At 51.8% G+C, this 20081-nt stretch overlaps 1 protein-coding gene across 1 annotated transcript in view; it reads left to right on the top strand.

The window, feature by feature from the left end:
* The window catches only part of TCERG1L (transcription elongation regulator 1 like), a 206868-nt gene that overhangs the window by 155138 nt on the left and 31649 nt on the right, over positions 1–20081 (top strand). Inside the window, exon 8 of the mRNA XM_032282028.1 lies at positions 10685–10754. Coding sequence (XP_032137919.1) covers positions 10685–10754 — 70 coding nt within the window. The remainder of the gene's footprint in view (positions 1–10684; positions 10755–20081) is intronic.

The raw sequence follows: 20081 nt of genomic DNA, 5'->3' as shown, positions 1-20081 counted from the left end.
GAGGAGTTCGCTTCAGCTGTAGAGGGCTGGGGTGCCCTGGTCACGGAGGGGGGAGGGGTTCTCTTCAGCTGTAGAGGGCTGGTGCTTGGCAGAGGCAGCTGTTTCTGACAACGTGCCTGTGATTCTTGTTTCACCAAGATTCAGAGAGGAACTTTGAGCATTTTCACAAAGGATCTTTCCCGATTCGATCTGATGCATACTTTGGTAGCTGCAGTGTCGGGAAAGCCCTCCACCCTGAGCATGTGGAGCCACAGTCTTGACTCCACTGGAGACACCTGAGAGCAGGAACTCCCCACCGAAGCCCGGCTGCAAGGCCCGGCCTGTGAAATGGGAGCCCCACTCTTTGCTTTAGCTTTGTGTGGTGCTTTATTGGGTTCATAGGCGTTTCTTTATTTCGCATCCTTGAGGCTAACACTAGATGATGTCAGTTCACACTCTGTGTCAGATCCAGAGGGGTTTGACCGAAGCTTTAGAAGTCAGTATCATAAACGTGTTATCAGCACGTGTAACCATGCTAAGAGACGTGGTGTTAGTCTTTTAAAATCGAGACATCACACGTTTAATATGTTTATTCCACTTAAAATAATGGCAGCATTCTCCAGAGACTCCGAATCAGCTGATGCTGGGAAAAGAAAAATTTCCCAGGAGCATGTGTGACTGAGTCTGTGAAATGCTGCTGTATTTAGGGGCAGTGGAGACTGAATTTGGTGATTGTGTTTCTTCCTTTGAGCAGGTCACATTCATTATTAAAAGGGGGCCTTATACATCCTGAAAGAATGCCTTGAAACCATCACGGAGAACACGCTCTCCAGGTGCTTACGCGTGGACAGGAGATGGTGCACCGTTTGGGAAAATCACGGCACCCTCTGATCCCACGAAACATGAAGGCACAGTTTGCCTCACGGGGATTTTATTTGCCTGGCAAAGGCAGATCACGCAGGCAGATTCCTCACTCCTTTCTTTGGCTTGTGTTCTTTTAGATAATTGGGTGCTGTTTCATTTCTTCCCCAAAGAATTGGTCTTAATGAGAAAGAAATGAACTTATTAAAGGCAATGCATAGTTGCTCACTCATTTCTGTTGTTTGGACCAAATCAGGTCAGGTCTGAAAAGAGGCAGGGAGGCGTCCGCAGACATCCCACTGGGCCACCTGCTGTCTCCCGGCTGCCAGGATGGTGGGTGGGCCGCAGGGGCCTGGATTCCCTGGCTCCTAGCTTGATGCTCCATTTCCTCCTACTAACAAGGATCTCATTTTGTACTCTGAAAGGTAGAAAGTTAAGGTTTTACAACAGAAACACCTGATTAATTTAGATTTAACATGTTGTGGTATTTTGTCTGGTACCCATTTTATTATGGTACACAAGGACTCTGTTGACATGGACACAGATTACAAAACTACATACAGTTATAAAATGATTTTTAATCTTACTTCCTTCCTCATGTAAAAATAGGAGGAGATTTGGCTTCAACCAGTCTTTTTTTTTTTAACCTGAATATTAAGGATATGCAAACGACTTCATTTCTCAAACTCCGGTTGCCAGGGTAGAATTGATGTTTAAGAGCACAACTTCTAACTTCCTAAAATGCACCCTAGAGCTTTGCAGCAAAACGATGAGGACAGGAGGTGTTTCTGGAGAATTAATCCATGATCGAGAGCAGAGTTGACGACCTGCCGCCATCAGCAGTGACTGGCATTCTCCTTGGCTGGGCATTCAGGCTCCTCAGATATTTAACCGTAAATATGATAAGAAGCTCTAGGGGAGATGTCTCTGGGTGGAGAGTTTTGTTTTTCACATTTTGTTCCACTATCACTGATTGTAGATTTGAATATATTAACACCCATTTGTAGCCTGACATGGGACAATTAAGCATTTCAGTTAACACTCATTCTTTTTAAAGAGGCAAATGAAATAAATGAAATTTGTAAAATGGCTGCCACATTTAACTGCCCTTAGGTCTTTAGGGGCGTGTGTGAGAGAGCATGTGTGTCTGAGTGTGCATGTGTGTGCACGTGTGTGTGCCTGTGTGCGTGTGTGTTCAGTGGGGATATGAGATGTGGAAATCATGGCTCATAGTGCCAGGTGGCTGTGGGATACAGGAGGCAGCCAGGAGTGCTGAGGCATCCGTCATTCCGCAGAAAAGGGAAGAGTCCACTTTTTCATTCTGTTACCATTGCTGGAGGATTCGAGTGAAGTCTTGAATTATTTTCTAATTACCTTGCAGTGCATCCAGATTTTTTATGGCTGTAGAAGCTGTGCTATTAGTTGAGAATAAATGCCAGTAGAACTGAGGGAAAATGAGAAGTACCAGGCTGTCCCCTAGTCCCGTCCGTTCCATGCCGTGCAGTTCTCGGGTGCGGATCTTACGCGCGCTTCAGTTTGGAGGGTGCTCGCTGTTCAGGCCAGTAGAGGCGTGGTTCTCTCACTGTCTTCACCTGTGGCAGCTGAACCCTCTGTTGCTAGTGATGGCAGAACCCCCCCTGCCATCTGGCTGTGTACCTGCAACCCACCACCTTGGCCCTCTCTGCCTGCCCTGACCACGGGGCCACCTGTGGCTTCACTGGGACATTTGGTGCATCCAGGTGGGAAGTTTTGGAGATGGGGCCCTGGGGTCTTCCTCTGGGGTGGAGGGGAGGAGGCCGGGGAGAGAGAGGAAATACAAACCCCGGCCTCTTTCCCCTCCAGCCTGGCTGTCTCCTGTTAGTAACTTTCAGGGGTTGAGGAAGACCAGGAGCCCAGGGGTAAGAGCTGAAGAGGTGGCCTTCTCGCTGCCTTGGGGAGGGGAGGGGCCCCCTGGAGGGACCCTGGGTGTGCAGCCCCCACACTTGGTTCAGTTGACTCCCTGCCTCAGCCCCATGCAGCGGATGCCATCAGCACTGGAGACCCCTTGCTGCTATAACAAATTATCACCATGGGGCCGACAGTCACACGAGGGGATGATCTTACAGTTCTGGGGGGCAGATGTCCAGCAGAGCCTGGCCGGCATCGGCAGGACTGTTTTCTTTCTGGGGGCTCGAGGGGTGAAGCCACGCTGGCCTCTTCCAGCTTCTGGAGGCTGCCTGGGTTCCTTGACTCGTGGCCCCTCGCTTATCTTCACCCCTCTCTCTTCTCTCTCTGGCCCTGGCCCTGGCCCTTCTGCCTCCCCCTTGCACTCTGAAGGCTCCCTGTGATCTGTGGGGCCACCGGGATTACACAGAATGGTCTCCAGCCTTAAGGGGAGAGGCTTAGCAACCTCCGTCCCCTTGACCAGGTAGCCCGGCGTATGCACAGCTTCCAGGATTCGGATGTGGGCATTGCGTGGGAATGGTGGGGGGCACTATTCTGTGGCCCATGCCTGCTTTACAGAAGAGAGGATTTTAAAAAGGAGCTTAGCTGGCTTTCCCAGGACCACACCTCTATTGAGTGGGGAGTGGGGACTGGCACCCCTGCGGGTCTGATGCCAGACCGAAAGGCCACCTGGCCAAGCCCCCGTGAGCCTGTGATGACACAGGTGACTCCTTGTGCCAGCTCACAAGACAGCAGCTGCAGCAGCCGGGCACTCCACCCTCTCCCTCCCTGGCCGGCAGGAGAGATGACATGAACGTCACTGGGCTTCAACTGCTCTGTAAATGCTGTAGCCATGTATATTCAAGACCAATGTAAATTGATGATGACATTCATTTCACCACGTAGGATGTAAAATTGTCCTGTGGGTAAACACAGCTGTGACTGGTGAATGGGTCACTTTCCACCCATTGTTTGTCCCAGCAGATGGCACACACTGGCTCTAACTCACTCAGGGGGACCCAGGGACGCTGAAAACACAGCTGCTGGAGCCCTGGAGGGTGGAGAGCTGGCGTGGGGCTCTGACATGAGGACTCAGGGCGACGTGGGACACTCTGCCCACCCAGAACCCACTTGCCCCAGGCACTCTGGGAGGAGTCCTGGCCTTCACATTGTGTCAGCCTCCACCGGCCTCCAGGGCCTGAACCTCCTCTTTACACAGTGAATGAACCCGGTGGCTTGTTTGCTAAGCCCATTTACTGTCCACTTTGGTCAGTCTCGTAACATGATGCCAGGTTGAAGCAGGTGAGCTGGGCAGGTGTCTCTTCCCTGCAGAATCCGGAGTTGACTGCAGGAAGCAGACTGTGAGGCTGAGCTCGCAGGGCAGCCTGTGGAAGGGAAGGAGCGGGCCGGGCTGAGCGGGCGCTGGGGGAGTCTCTGGGACACCGATCACAGGCACCCTTCAGCTGCTGTGTTCGGCCTCACCTGGGGGGCTGGGGGGGCAGAGGCTGAGCCAGGTTTCTGGGTGCACAGGTGAATTCAGTGGAGAAAGAAAGACACTAGAGTAGCATTTTTCAAAGTAATTTTCCCCTGGACCTAAGGCCTCAGGCCACCACCCACCTCTGGGGCCTGGAGCAAGGAGAGGGAAGGGGAGGGTAGGGGAGGAGAAGGAAGCAAGGGAAAGGAGGGAAGACAGGAAGTTCATTTTCTTCTGAACCAGTCCTTTATTTAGGGACTGGTGACTGGCCAAGCATTGGCTGGACACGGGACGCCCGAGAGGAGCAGATGCCAGGCAGGCAGTGCTGTGTCTGCCGTGTTGGGGAAGAGAAGTAAGGGACAACAGATGGATGGAGTGGGTGACTCAGCGCAGCAGCCAGGGGCTTCTCCCTGAGGCACGGTGACTCACACTGGACCCCAGGAGGCAGGGCGGGGAGGCAAAGGGTGTGCTTTGAGCTCTAAAGGCAGGAGGAGGAAGGGCGCTCCTGAGGCTGAGCTGCGAGGGCAGGGGTGGGGTCCCCTGCCTGGGGACAGTGAGCGAAGAGGCAGGGAAGGCTGGGGAGCCCTGCATTGCCACCGCCCCTGTGGTGTGGGATTTCCACAGAGAGACTGCCCATTATGGTCATCCACCAAATCCAGGACTTCCTCCCTGAGTTTCAGCTGGGGGCCCAGGCCTAGCAAAGCAAAGCCACTGTGTCAGGTCTGTCTCCTAACCGGGCAGTTCAGAACTCTGCCCAGCTCTGCTGTGGCTCTTCCTACCGCTGAAACTTCACAGCATCACATTTCTCTCATACGGAGGACCCAATCTAGGAGTACAGTTGAGTCCAATTTTGGCGTCTGTGGGCACCTGGCTGGACCTGCTGGTGGAGTGGGGTGGGTCTGACCGGCCCCCACGTAGCCAGCCCCACCACCTCTCCTGGCAAGAGCTCAGCCCCACAGGCCCTGCTGTCCTGAGCCCTGTGCCTCGCCCTCTCTGCCCTTGTCTGCCTCCTGGGCACCCCGGTACAGCTGCCTGCCTGTGGATGAGTTCCGGCCCAGCCCCTGCCAGACGGTCTCTGGGGTCCCAGCCCCTGCAGGAGGATCCCCCACTGTGCCCCTCTTTGCGCCCAGGAAAGCCCCAGTGCTGGAAGAGCACTGACTTTCCATGTAGATGCTGAGCCTAAGCGCTGCCTAGATGGGGGGACCTGAGGTTAAGACGTGACCTGGGGTTCAAATTCAACTCACAGGGCTGAGTGCAACTGTTCTGGGGTGCCTGGGAGGGTGACACCACCCTCTCACCTACCAAGCGCCATCCTCCTCGGAACTCAGGATCTGAGCCAGCAGGATAGGGCATTGGACAGGGTGTGGAGCAGGAGGCCCCATCAGAGAGGGCAGAGCATACAGCTCAGGGCCAGTCGGCAGCAGGGTCCTGTGGGGCTGAGCTCCTCCCAGGAGCAGGGGTGGGCATGTCAGCTGCACCGGGGGTGAGGCCTGGCTGTGCAGGGGCCGGGTTGGATCCAGCCCACTCCACCAGCAGGTCCAGCCTGGTGCCCACAGGTGCACAGACTGGACTTGTCTGTATTGCTGGAGTACATCTGCTCATGAAAGAAATGCGATGAATGGGAGTTTAGGTGAGCCAAGGATGCCATCTGAATGCAACTTTGCCGTACACAGCAACGCTCGGCTCCTACGATTCTGCAGTAAGTTTTACCAGAGATTGTGCCTACCCTCTCTAAGAAAACCAACAAAATTAGGTGTACTCCCCGCCATTCACGGAAAGGAAGACATTTGGCTCAGAGACTCAGGACTTCTACGACCTAATGCAGCCAGCCACACTCTCTGACCTCAGTGACTTGCACACACATGCACAGATACACACACGGACATACACACACAAACACATACATACACACACAAACACGCACATGCACATACAGACATACGCAGACACACACAAGCACACAGACACACACATACAAACAAATATACACACAGACACACAAACACACACAGATACACATATACACAAACACAAATACACAGACACACAGGTACACATACAAACATATACACACACAAGCACACATACACACATACACACAGACACATAGGGACACACGTACACACAGACACACACATGCACAAACACACACAAACACAAGCACACACACACATATACACAGACATACATACACACACGTACAGACACAGACACACAAACACATGTGCACGTGCACACACACATACACACACACACGCACATATGCATAGCCTTGCTGGCAAATGCATACAAATTCATTTAAAAACACATAGATGTTGGTGTGTGTGCGTTAATAAAACATGCTAGAGATCGGCACGCTGCTTCGCGCTGTCTGCACCACGCCTGTCGCTGCCTGCACCACGCCTGTCGCTGCCTGCACCACGCCTGTCACGCGTCTTGGCTGTCTTTCAGACTCAGAGCCTCCCTGTCTCTCGCACCCAGTTTTCTCTCCCTCTACTCCCCTGCTTTTCCCCCTCTCCTATGGGTCTCCTGTCCCCCCACCCTCCCCCCCTCGCCCTGTCTGGGTGCGTGATGACGAACTCAGACCCTCCTCTTGGATGGACATCTGGGTCATTGGCTCTGTGATCACACCCACAGTGCTGCAAGGAACATGTTTGTACCTAGGTTTAGGAATGTTTCTGCAAGCAGATCTGTTGTGGGTTTCACATGATTAGAATTGTTGTCAAAAGGTACATGCATTTTAAATCTGGGGTAGGTATTGCTGAACCTTTCCCCAGAGAGATTGATCAGTTCACACTTGCACTAGTGGACCCTGCACAATCTCCTTAGCACCATAGAGCATCAGACTTACTTAGGAAAGCCGCTCTTTGTTTCAGCTGGCATTGCTTTAATTCTGAGTGACACTGAACAGCTCTCCACAGGTTTCTTGGCCATTTGTTTTGTGTTGTGTTTCTTTTCTTTCTTATTGAGTTCTTTGGACTTGAAAATCAAGACTATCAGTGTTGACTGCAATATTATTACTATATTTTTCCTGCTCTTCTGAGTTTTTTACCATAGAACAAGTTGCCTGTGTTTTTTTTTTTTTTTTCTCATTGTGGGAAAATATACATAACGTGAAGTGGACCACGTAACCATTTGCAAGTGTACGATTCCGTGGCATTAAGTACGTTCACAGCGTCGTGTAGCTGCCACCACCTATGTCTACACCTCTTTCCTCACCCAGAGCAGAAACTCTGCAGCGAGGAGGCAGCATCACAAAGATATTCTTACGTTTTCTTCAGCAATTTGTATCGTTGTAACTTGTATGTTTAACTCTTTAATCCATTTGAGTTAGTTCTTACACATAGCCTTCCTCAGGGATGGTTTCTGTCAAGTTCTTTTTCTCAGGTGAGCTGGCCCCACTTTCCTGCTTTTAAGTTTTTTTGCTGAGATCTAGATATGATAAGCATTGTAATGAGGCAACTCTGGAAAGTGAATTCTCCCACTTCGCAGGGAGCCTGGCCTGGCTCGCGCAGCCTGGAGCATCCATGCGTGCGTTTTGCAAGGCGATGCCCATGAAGCGGGTATCCTCGCCATGTGTGGTGACTGAAGCTTCTGTTCCCTTGTCTTTGCAGTCAGCTGAGAATGGCAGACTCTCTAACACTATTCTTTCTTAATTTTTTAAAATTTTTTGAGGTGGAGTTTCACTCTGTTGCCCAGCCTGGAGTGTGGTGGCATGATCTTAGCTCACTGCGACTCCAGCCTCCCAGGTTCAAGTGATTCTCCTGCCTCAGCCTCCCAAGTAGCTGGGATCACAGGCACCCACCACCACATCAGGCTAATTTTTGTATTTTTAATAGAGACAGGGTTTCACCATGTTGGCCAGGCTGGTCTCGAACTCCTGACCTCAGGTGATCCTCCCGTCTCTGCTTTCCGAAGTGCTAGGATTACAGGTGTGAGCCACCATGCCCGGTCTCTAGCAGTATTCTTGCACAAGCCTTAGCTTTAATAAATGCCCGATCTGCTTCCAGAGAGCTGAAATTCTTGCTTCCAATCCCCCTGCAGCTTGACGTAAGTTTTGGTGGACACCCAGCCAGAGAGAGCTTGCTATGCCACCATTGTGCGTGACAACCCCTCTGGTTTTGTATTGTTTAAGCCTGTTAAATGTATACATATTTTTATTTATGGGTCTGGATCCTAATTAGAAAAGTTTTGCCCATGTTGAAATTATTCAAAACAAACCAATGTTTAAAACCCCCCAAAATTATTAATATCAGGCACATGTACTTTGAATAATATGCGTGTAATTGTATGACCTCGTTTTTTAAATTTTATGAAAGGTGGATGTTTCACCCGTGGCCTCTGTGGGTGTGTTCTGGTGTGGGTGGAGGAGAGGTGCCTCTCCCATGCCTTCTTCCAGGCAGAGCTGGAATGTTCCTTCCCCAGGACACAGCAGGCAGGAGGCACACCTTGGAAGGATTTCAAACACCACGAGGTTCAGAAAGGCAGTCAGGCTGAGGGTCCAGGGGAGCTGAGGGAGCCTCTGTGAGGTCCCAGTGCCTCTGGGTGAGACCACCAGAGGGCCCAGTGACCCAGGTGGGAATGACCAGGAGGAACCAGGGAGAAAGTAGGGCACCAGGGAGGGAAAACCAGGAAGGCACAGTGCCCCGGGGGAGAGGACTCGAGGACATAGCCAAGGAGTCTTCCATTTCCTTGGAGGGTGTTGGGCCGTGGAGGCTGAGGCAGGGAGCAGGGTTTCCCCAGTTTGAATGGGCAGGGTAGGGTCTCACAGCCAGGAAGCAGAAATGCCTGGAGCTGGCTCGGCATGGCAACTCACGCCTGTAATCCCATTACTCTGGGAGGCCGAAGGAGGCGAATCACTTGGGGTCAGGAGTTCAAGACCACCTTGTCCAACATGTTGAAACCCTGTCTCTACTAAAAATGCAAAAATTAGCCGGTGTGGTGGTGGGTGCCTGTGATTCCAGCTGCTTGGGAGGTTGAGGCAGGAGAACTGCTTGAACAGGGGAAGCAGAGGTTGTAGCGAGCCGATATCTCACCACTGCACTCCAGCTTGGGTGACAGGCTATGCATGGAGAATAGCTGAGTGTGGGCCTGGGGAGGCGCTTCTGGGGGCCACCCCTCCCTGGGATGGAGCACCCACATAGGGCGTGGGCAGTGGACACTGCAGCCTTGCTGGAAGGCACAGGGCAGGCACACCACACCCCGGGCCTACTAAGGCCGCCTCTGTGGTCCCGTAGCTCATGTGGGCAGGGGCAGCCATGAGCTGTCTGGGTGACTCAGGTGGCGAAGGCCCCCCAGGAATAATGCGGTGAGCAGGGGCTTCCAGAGCCCAACCCTCTCTTCTGTACATTGAAAACAAGCCTGTAAATAGATTCGAACTGTGAGTTGGTGACAGAGGTACTATTGGGATTCTAAACACAGGCATAGGGAGAATTGTCGGGTTTTATAGAAGGAAAAGGTGCGGAGGGCTTGCAGTTGTTGAAATTGATGTCTTTTCGCATCCACTCTGCACTTATCCATCCCAAGCTGAGCACTGTTCTCACTGTTGACCCTCCCAGGAAGGAGGGGCAGGCTGGGCGGTCACTGGGAAGGTGCCCCAAGGCTGGATGGGAACATGGAGGGACACTGCCCAGCCCGGCCCGGCCCAGCCGGCCACCCAAGCTGGGAGGCGTGGAATGAGGCAGAGGGAGACACAGAGCGAGAAGCAGGTGGGAGGCTGCTGTGATTCTCGGCGCACGTGGCAGTCCCTCCGCCCATTGGGGCAGAAGCGATGATTCTCCGGACCATCGGCACCTCATCTTTCCTCCTCCTCCTGGAGACCCATAGAAAACACCAAAGCACTCTTTCACTTTGTCATTCCAAAGCTCGTCAAACACTTGCAGGGATGACAGCTTCAGGATGGAAATAGGGGACTGTGACTTCAAAATGGATTTGGCTTTTTGATGTAGATGAGCATCCATAGCGAGGTGTGGCCACGTGTCGGGGTGTGGGGGAGTCTTGTTATCTGCTGCAGTGGACGGACAGCAGCTTGAGCCTGGGCCTGGCGTAGGTGCTGCTGGGGCCACCCCTCCCTGGGGCAGCAGCCACAGAGGTTCCCCTCAAGAGTGTGACATAGAATTGCTCACCCCGGGCCCTCGTCCTAAGGCTGGGCAGAGCCCCACCTGTAATTCTCCACCCGCCGGCCCCTCTAGAAGGCCGAGCACCTGCTAAACAGACAGTGGCTAAAAAGGCTCTCTGCAGAGCAGCACAGTCAGATTTCTGTTCTGTTGAAATGTAACAGCGCGTGTGCCAAGGGGAAGCTCTTTGTAGGATTTCACATCAGCCTTTAAGAGAAGCCTGTTTGCTTAATTTCTAGATAAGTCTGTGTGAAAGTGAGTGTCACCTGCTGGTTTTGCCAAAGCCCTGAGCACTGACGACACCAACCATGTTCCTCTGATTTTCTTTCAGCTGAGCACAGCGATGGGTCGGGTTCTGAGGACGGCAGGGAAGATCAAGACGTGAAAACCAAGAGGAACCGGTAGGTGGCCATGATCTTCCCCAGTGGGTCTCTCCTTGCTGGGCACTCAGGTGATGAAGAAAGAAAAGGCATCATTTTGACCACTTTGGCTATGAGCAAAGAACTTACTCAACGGCTAGACAGATGGGAAGAGATCTCAGGTTCCATCTTAGCAGTGTCCTGGGCACCTGATGAAGCAGGTGTCTCGGGGGCTTGGGGCACTTCAGACACTGTGCACAGGGCCTGCCTCCCCAGCCCACCCAGGTGCCCACATGCTCCGCCCTGCTGTGTTTCCGGAGCACTGTAGGAGAGGTCATGGTGGCCAGGTGTGTAGGTGGTGCCATGTGCTGTGTCGGAGGGTAAGTTTAGGGGTCAGGCAGCCCCGGCTTGGTGCTCCAGCTGCATGTCTTGCCTGCCTGATGACTTTGGGCAAAGCCAGCCAACCCCAATCTCAGATTTCTCATGTGTAAGATGAGACACTGTGGAGGCCCCAGTGGGCCTTGGGACTGCTGGGTGAGATGATGCCCGCGTGCCTGCAGGGTGTACACGGCCAGTGGGAAGCTCTCCCTCCAAGTCAGCTAGTCAAGGTTTGGTTTTGGGAGCTGCCATGCACCAAGGTAGGGAATCCCTGTTCCTATCAAGCCGGGGGATGGCTCCTGCCCTTTAACCCCTCCCGTGTGTCTGCTGGTCTGTCTGCCTTGCCTGTGAGTTTTGCATAAGGGGATGAATGTGGAAGGTGTGTTTAAGTTCCCCAGAACTGGGAGATGGAAGGGATGCTGCAGCTGTTGGGCCCATTTTGGCAGAGAAGGGCGGGGAGGACTGAAAGGCAAATCAGTGAGGGACACCTCCCAGGCTCTTCCTGAGCTGGGCTGCTATTGGCCCCACGATGCCTGGACGTCCTGTGGGACCCCGGGTCCTGCCACAGCCCACAGGTACGTTCATCCTGTACCCAGCTCCTTATCAGCACTGCTCGTGGGATACCTTGGGAAATGATCAGGGATCTTGGCATTGTATGCATTACTCTTTTAAAACATGAACATTTGCAGCAAAAAATATTGGCCACAATGAAGGGAAAACAAAATTTTGACTCGGAGCCTGTGCCCATTCTCACCTGTTCAGTCCTTTTGACTTTTTAGTAAAGAACAAAAGGACGGCAAGGAAGAGAGGGGAAGGGAGAGTAAGTGCGGGGCCTGGGGGTGCCTGGCAGGCCCGGCCGCCGGGGGTCAGGGCAGACTCTTCTCTCTGCTAGATGCCCATGGAGCCACGGACAAAAGACGTGGAACCAGACCTGGTGGTTTGATAATAAGCAGACACCACAGAACTTTCTGGACAATACAAAGAAGGGTAACAATGTCTTCTCCAAGCCAGGGAGGCAATCTCCAAAGAGGCAGGGCTCTCCTTCCCCAGGGCTCCTGCCTTCTGGCCCCATAGCATGGGGGAGCCTGTGGCCGCTGTGTGGGGAGGTCTTGGGCCACGCATGACAGGGCAGGGCTCCCTGGTTGTGGAGGGAGGATGCCTCCCACCCAATCTCCTGGGCCACTGTCTTCTTGCTACCCCAAATCTCCTCCTTAGAAAGTCACTTTTGGGGATCAAAGGGTACTGTGTTGGCCACAAAGTATGGACACAGAGCATCTCTGTTGTTGGGGCCGGGGGCTCCAGGAAAGCACCCAGAGCAGCCCCTCTGATTTCACCGTCACACCTGGATCTCAGCTAAGCTGGTCTCCGCTGGTCTTTGGATATGTGTGCTTAATTTAAAACACCAGATGAGCTTCCTGAGGCCCAGGAAACATGGAATGTAGCCGTGATTTGATGAATGTTGAACTTCGTGGGAGGAAAAGCGCCCTGTATCAGAAGCAGCGGGGCTGTCTGCCTATACCACCCAGCTCACTTGCCGTCCCGTGGGGCCAGCCTCGGTTCCCGAAAGTTGGCATTTCAACAACATTGAAACGCTAATTTCGGTTTTAATCATCTGAGTGACTTGCGTCATTGAAAACAGACTTTGAAACATGCACGGATGTTTTGCAGGGAGCTGCCCCCATCCTGGCAGCTGTTCATCTCCACGTTGGTTCCAGCCGGGAAGATTCCGTGGGAGAGGAAGACTCTCGGGAGGCTGTGTCCCACTCTGAGATCTGGGAGGAAAATGCTTTGGCATTCCTCTGCCAAATGCTTTGGCAGCCAGACTGAGGACCAAGCACACCCGTTGAGTCCTGGGCATGCGTTCATGAGCCAGTTTACAAAGCCGTGCCCTCTGTTTGGAAGCTTCACCATCGGGCAGGTTTTCCCGAAGCTCCTCTGAAGCACCGGCCTGCACGTCCCCTGCTTGTGCCAATCGCCCAGGCGGGATGAACCACCAGCATCAACCTGGCATGTGAATCTCTCTTTGCGAAGGTTGCTGTCAGTAAGTCCATGTACCCCTCAAGTTCCTAACTGCTTTTATGTATTTTTACGGAGTAGAGTCTGGCCCGTATAGAGAACATGCCTCCAGGGGGCCTCCTGAAATCTGTCCACTTGGACCTGCCCTTTTTGTGTGGACAATGCAATTTTGCCTCATCAAAGAACACTTAAAATTCTCCTGCAACGCATGACTCATCAGCATCCGGATTGCGATGTTTAAGAAACAAACAAATAAGCGGTGACGATGATTATTTTGGACACTGGTCTCCACTCCCCATGCTCCTTGTGAAGCCTGGCACAATCAATACACGTTTTGGGCATTCGTGCATAGATGGAATTAAATCGATTGTGCAAGTAATTCAGGGCCACATGAAACTTTTCCTGAAATCCTCTCAGAGGAGAAATATGTCATAATGACAAGCGTCCAAATTACTGAAATATTCTAAACGACGTGGTGAGTGTCATTTCAAATAGTTTGTTATTTACTATTTAGGGGGATGCATTACTGAGGACTGTGCATCTTCCCTGGGGCTGGAAAAGAGCTGCCTGGCCGCTTGGTCCCTTCCTGCTCAGGGCCTGGAGGTGCTGCCAGTTTCTGATGAGTGGGTCTTTTAACAGTTCAGATCTGCGGTGATCTTTGATCTTCTGACTTTGTAACTCTCCCTTTCGCGAGGGCTCTGGGGAGCGTGCCATCCGCAGCCCCCTCCTCTCCCTCTGCCCTCACGTGTGCAGGGTGGTAGTCCATGCTGAGTGGCCTCACCACAGTTATTCCCCGCCTTCCCCCAGGAATGAGCGCCTGAGCATCAGACACCCGGACACGGCAGCTCGAATCACACCTGCGATTTCTGGAATTGCTGCAGTGTTCTGAAGTTGAAATATACTTTCTTAAGTCATCACATTGTTTTGTGCCGCTGTGGCTCAGGGCTTGTGAAATGCACAAAGCGTAGCTTGCATGGGTGCTCACGGGAATGCCCCAACGATTTGCATTCTCTCCAGAAGGTGGGTCTGTTTTCAGCATTCTTTCCATATAATCCAGTTACCCCGTATTACGGTGTGATTGGGGTTTGCCGGGGGTCTGATGCCCCTCACTGCGGGGATGTGGAGATCACTGAGTTGGGGAGTCGGTTTCCCACAACCTCACTACTTTCTTCACAAGGCTGGATATCAAATATTTGGCTCACTCTATGACCACGTGGAGGTATAAATTTATAACCATCTCAGGTAGTTTCCTCTCCTATGAGAGAGAATGTATTTGTTCTGTATTTATGAGAAATGACAGGTTAACTCTTCAGTCTGGTCGTCACTTCTGTGGTAAGAAATGCTCAACTTGAATGAGGACGAAGAAAGGGTCAGAGCAGATCACAGGATTATAGGCAGAGGGACATGGGGGTGTGGGCCCTGAGGGGACAGCCAGGGTGGGAGAAGCCCAAGAGAAAATGGTCACGTGGGGGGAGATAGATGGGTGACATGGTTTGCCTCTGACTCCCCACACACCCTCCTCTGGAACTGTAATCCGCATGCGATATGATCTGGGTGTGTCCCCACCCAAATCTCATCTTGAATTATAGTTCCTGTAATTCCCACATGTCGTGGGAGGGACCCGGTGGAAGGTAATTGAATCACTGAGGGGGGGTCTTTCTCTGGCTGTTCTCATGATAGTGAGCAAGTCTCACGTTACCTGATGGTTTTATAAAGGGGAGCTCCCCTGCACACATTCTCTCGTGCCTGCCGCCGTGCAAGATGTGACTTTTGCCTTCCACTGTGACTGTGGGGCCTCCCCAGACATGTGGAACTGTGACTCCATTAAACCTCTTTGTCTTTATAAATTATTCAGTCTCAGGTATGTCTTTATCAGCAGCATGAAAGCAAACTAATACAGTACATGTCAGGGGAGGGGTCTTGTGGCAGGTGACTGGATCATGTGGGCAGTTTCCCGCATGGTGGTCTCAGCATAGTGAGTTCTCACAAGATCGGATGGTTTACGTTTGTGGAAGTCTCCCCCCACCCCACTCTCTCTCCGGCCACCATGTAAGGCATGCCTTGCTTCCTCTTCAACTTCCGCCATGATTGAAAGTTTCCTGGGGTCTCCTGAACCGTGTTGAACTGTGAGTCAGTTAAACCTTTCTTTGTGAATTACCCAGTCTCGGGTTGTTCCTTAGAGCAGTGTAAGAACGGGCTAATACAACAGGTTGGGTCAGTTCAAACGATCCCACGAGATGCAGTGATTTCCACCAAAGCCAACCCTTTGACGCTGTGCAGACCTGTGGCTGAGGAATGGCCTCCTCCTGTGACTGTGGCTCCCACAGTGGCAGAGGAGGCAGGGGGCATATGGTGGTCCAGTGCCTGCTCAGCTGCCTGACACGGGGTTGAAAAGGCTCAACAGATACATGTAAAAAACAAATGTACCCAATTAAGGGGCAGTAGTTATTTTACCTGCTTTTAACTTTGTATTATGGAAAAGTTCAACGTAAAAACTGGAACAGCACAGCTCACCTCCAGGCCCTTGTTTTCCGGCGTCAACCCCAGGCCAACATTGATCTTTAGTCCACGACCCTCTAGATTAGTTTGAAGTGAACCCCCAACATCACATAAATCTTATTTGTAAATATTCTAGAATATTATACTAAAATATAAAAACTTTAAAAATATAAGCATGATAACATAGTCACATCTAAAAAACAGAAATAATCCCTTAACATGATCTAATGGGCTCCCAACCACGGTTTAAATTTCCTTGACTGTTTTGTTTTCTCCTAGAGTTTTGCTTCATATCAGGACTGAGTCAGGTTCAGGTATTGCTCTCTGCTTCTCTCTCCTAAGTCTCTTTTAACCTGCTGGTGTTTTCCCTTCTACGCCTCATTTTTATTTTCATTTGTTTTTAAAGAAGTGAGAGACTTTTTACAAGTGTTACGTTTCCCGTCATTTGGACATAGATCACTGCATCCCTGGAGCATGGTTTGGACAAAGATCACGCCTGGGGCATGGTTTATAGGCGTGCTCTTCTGTCCCCTGTAGTTTTAGTACATCTACCTTCATACCTAGATCTTTACCAGGTCCAGGTTTCATTAGTGCTCTGGCAGGACCACTTCACGCTGGTTTTGAGTTCCTTCCAGCAGGAAGCAGGTGACGTCGGCTCATCTGTCTTTTCGTGACGCAAGCAGATGATTTATTTTGATCTATGGCTTCCTTAGAGATTGCTAAGTGCTAATCTCTTAATTCTGACATTTTATCTACATTTACTAGCTCGCCTACTTTTATAAAGAGGAACTTAGCCTCATAAACTATTGGCTCTGTCAAGGTATCTTTTAAAATGAAAACACACAATAAGCACTTGATTCTTTCCTTGAAATGTCAATTTCCAAAGTACTGCTTTGGCTGCCCAGTATCCTGGAAAGATGAGCAACTCACCAGGAGCTGGCTGTAAACACAGGTGACGCTTTGGTTGATTCCGTTACTGTCTTTATCCTGTAGGAGACAATGATAGAGTATGTCTCATTCTTGCTGATGGTTGGTTCATTTTCCCAGATACGAGGTGTATCTTATGAAAATGTGGGTGGATGCCTTTCTGATGTAAGGGCGTTTTCTTGAGCTGCTGTCCTGTCTGTTCTGAAGGCTTGGAGTCATCCGTGGACTGCCTGGTTCTCCCTCAGCTCCCTCCTGGGTCGCCTCCTTTGCCTGCTGTTGATGTTTCATCATTAGGTTCTTCTTCCCTTCTCACCTTCTATTTCTTTTATGATGTTATTTTTGACATTTATTCACTCTTGTGTTCCTTCTAGTTTATTCTTCATTCCCACTTTTCCCATTAGTTTCTAATTATTTCCCAAATTTTCTCAGATTTTTTTTCAGAGCTTTAACCAATATTCTTTTTTACTCATTTTTAAATCATACGCTGATATTTTATAACACCTATTTTTCTCTTTTAATATTTAGTTCCTTTTTGAACAGCCAGCTGAATTGTCATCCGATATCTGGGCGTGCCCCTGCAGTGCCTCTGCCACCTGGGGATGTTTCTCTGAGGTCAGTGCCTCTTGGTAGTGGTATATGGGATGGGACCATGGTGGTTCTCTGCCATCCCTGTAGATGAGACCATGATCAGAGCAGTGGCCCAGGGCAGTGTCCCCAGGTCTGTGGCTCTGGGACTCTGTCCTAGAGTCTGTGATTGTGACGTGGGCTCTCTTTTTTGGGGGACCTGTTCTGGCTTCTCATCTGTGTCCGTGGGACCCCGCCCCAGAGTCTGTGATTGTGATGGGGGCTGTGTTTGGGGGGGCTGTCCCCACGTCTGTGGCTCTGGGGTTCCATCCTAGTCTATATTGTGATGTGGGTTGTGTTTTGCGGGGACCCATCCCCAGGTCTTTGGCTCTGAGACTCCTTCTCTGAGTCTGTGATTGTGATGGGGGCTGTGTTTTAGGGACCTGTCCGTTCGCTCTGTGTCACACTCTATGTGGACCTGCCCCTCCATTCCCTGGCATCTCTGTCTGTTGAGGTAACTGCTGTGCCGTGCTCACCAGTCTGTTTAGGGCCCAGTTTTATCCAGCATGAGATACTCACAGGCCCTACCCGTTCCACCTTCCTGGGCCTCCTGGGTTCCTCCGAGGTCTGGACCCTGAAGTCCTCTGCTTTCCACCAGCCTCTTAGCCTCGGAGGCCTGGGGGCTGCCTCTCAGCCTGGGAGCGCTGCTCATGACAGGGTCGTGGGCCAGCTGGTGCTCAGGGCCTGGGACGTGCCTCAGTCCTCTGCCAGGGCCCTGGCCTGGCCTTGCCCACGCACACTGGCGTGCTTGGGGGTTCTTCGCCTATCAGTGTGTGAAGATGCTGTCTACAGGCCTTTTGTTCTGTGACTGTAACAATTCAGTGTGCTTTTATACTCTAATAATTCGGTGTGCTTTTATCTGGGGAGATAAAAACATTTCCCCTCTGCCTTTGCGGTATTTAGTTCCCTGCAGTTGTTTTTGTTTTAAATCTTCGAATTCCTTAGAGTCCCATGTCCTGAGATGCATGTGACTGGGCTGATGTGTCTCCTTCAATATCCCCTAAAATCAGCACCTGGAGGCAGCAAGCAGAGACAAGAAAATAGGTTTTTGTTGTTGTGGGTTTGCTTTTCAGCGATTAATCAGCCTCCGTCAGCCATGCCCCAAATTCTCGAGCCTGGGTGCCCTGGCTGTCTCCCTCAGCTCCTGTCTGGCCCAGCCCAGAGTTTTGAGAGCTCTGAGAACAAGATCTCTGGTTGAGAGCTGTGGCAATGTTGTAAATGTTACCGGAAAGCTGCCTGCCAAAGCACAGGGCCTGGCCTGGTGTCTGTGCTGCTCCGGGTGGTGGAAGGTGCCACCTCTCTGGAGCCACCAGCGTGAGTTCCCTCATGAGGAGACTGTACAAGTTACAGGTGCAGAAACACGTCCTGGAGAGGTGCTCAAGCACCACCTCGTTCTGGGGAAGCCTGGAGGCTGGCACTGATGCCGGCCATACATGGTCCCTGGCACAGCCTGTCTCGAGGCAGGAGCTTGGGCCAGAGCTGCCACCTTGTAGCACAGAGCTGCTCTGCTTCCCACAGCTGAGAGCTGGAGCCTGGGGCTCCCTGGGATTCTGCCCCAGCCAGAATGAAGCCACCAGCAAATCTTTCTCAGCCTGTGTCCTGCCTTCTGAGTGACTCATGAACCTCAGCTGGCAGAGCCTTGGTGAGCCTGCCTCTCAGCGTGGTGGAGGGTCCAGGAGGCCGCAGCTCCCAAGGCTGGATCACTTCTCATTCTGCCCCCCTCCCCAGCATGGCCCACGTGCCATAGCCACACGGACAGCAAATGCACACGGGGCAGATGAGTGTGATCACACAGAAGACTGGGGGACAGCTGTCCAGCCACATGAGGCCTGCCTGGCCTTAGGCAGAGCCAGGAAGGGTGTGTGATCCCCGGAAGGGGTGAAGTGAGCAGGGCAGAAGCAGGGGTGGTAGGCAGTTGGCCACGCAGGACAGGCCAGCAGTGAACCTGTGGGTAGGGCACACAGGTCCCTGGAAATCCCAGCAGCCCAGACCCTAGCTGGGAACTCACACTCCCTCCTCCAGGAGGATTTTGCATCCCTGCCCATCCCAGAGTCCCGTCTCTGTGTACCGGGCAGTGTCACCTCTGTGTAAGCACAGGGGCACAGCAGCTCCTGCTGAGTCACCCAGCTGTTGGCACGGTCCCTGTTCAGGGCCAGCATCTGACCCCACAGCCAGGGTTTTGCTGGTGGCCGTGATCCATGCTGGGGAGGCATCCATCTCAGTGTCACCATTGGCTGTGAATCCTGACCGTCCACGTGAGCAGAGCAGAGCTGGCAGAACTGACACCCCTGCCTGTGCTCCCGTCTCACCTGGGGGCCTGCAGCCCACCCTGATTTATGTGCCAATCTTCCTTACAGCTGCCAGAGGCATGCTTCTGCACTGCACAGTGTCAAGGCTAAAAAACTAGAGAATACAGATCTTTCAAAGTTTGTCTTATCTGAAGACCATTTGTTATAACCACATGTTAGAATGTCTGAGGCCCCATAAGGCAAAGGATTCACAGAAACTTTGATTCCTGCAGAATTTCACATTGCGTCTAACGCCAGATTTACAGTCTGGCGGCATTTTGATGATAAATTCCCAGCCCTCTATGCTGGAAGAAAGAACAGGTTCTTTCCATCCATAAAATAAAAAAAAAATAATGAGACATCATTGGATGAACAGAGGGCTGGAACACAGCCTGGAAAGAGCTGGTGTGGATGGTCAGAAGCTGCCAGAGATGATGAATGTGAAGGATCGTCATCACCAACACCATCATCATCATCATCATCACCATTATCATCATCTTCATCACCATCACCATCACCATCACCACCATCACCATCATCATCACCACCATCACCATCACCACCACCATCACCATCACCACCACCATCATCACCATCACCATCATCACCATCACCACCATCACCACCATCACCATCA

The sequence above is a fragment of the Sapajus apella genome, unplaced genomic scaffold (genome assembly GCF_009761245.1).
Source record: "Sapajus apella isolate SASKATOON/1434 unplaced genomic scaffold, GSC_monkey_1.0 scaffold13, whole genome shotgun sequence".
In the NCBI taxonomy this organism is placed as follows: Eukaryota; Metazoa; Chordata; class Mammalia; order Primates; family Cebidae; genus Sapajus; species Sapajus apella.
The sequence above is the reverse complement of the archived record's forward strand: the minus strand, read 5'-3'. Positions and strand labels throughout refer to the sequence as shown.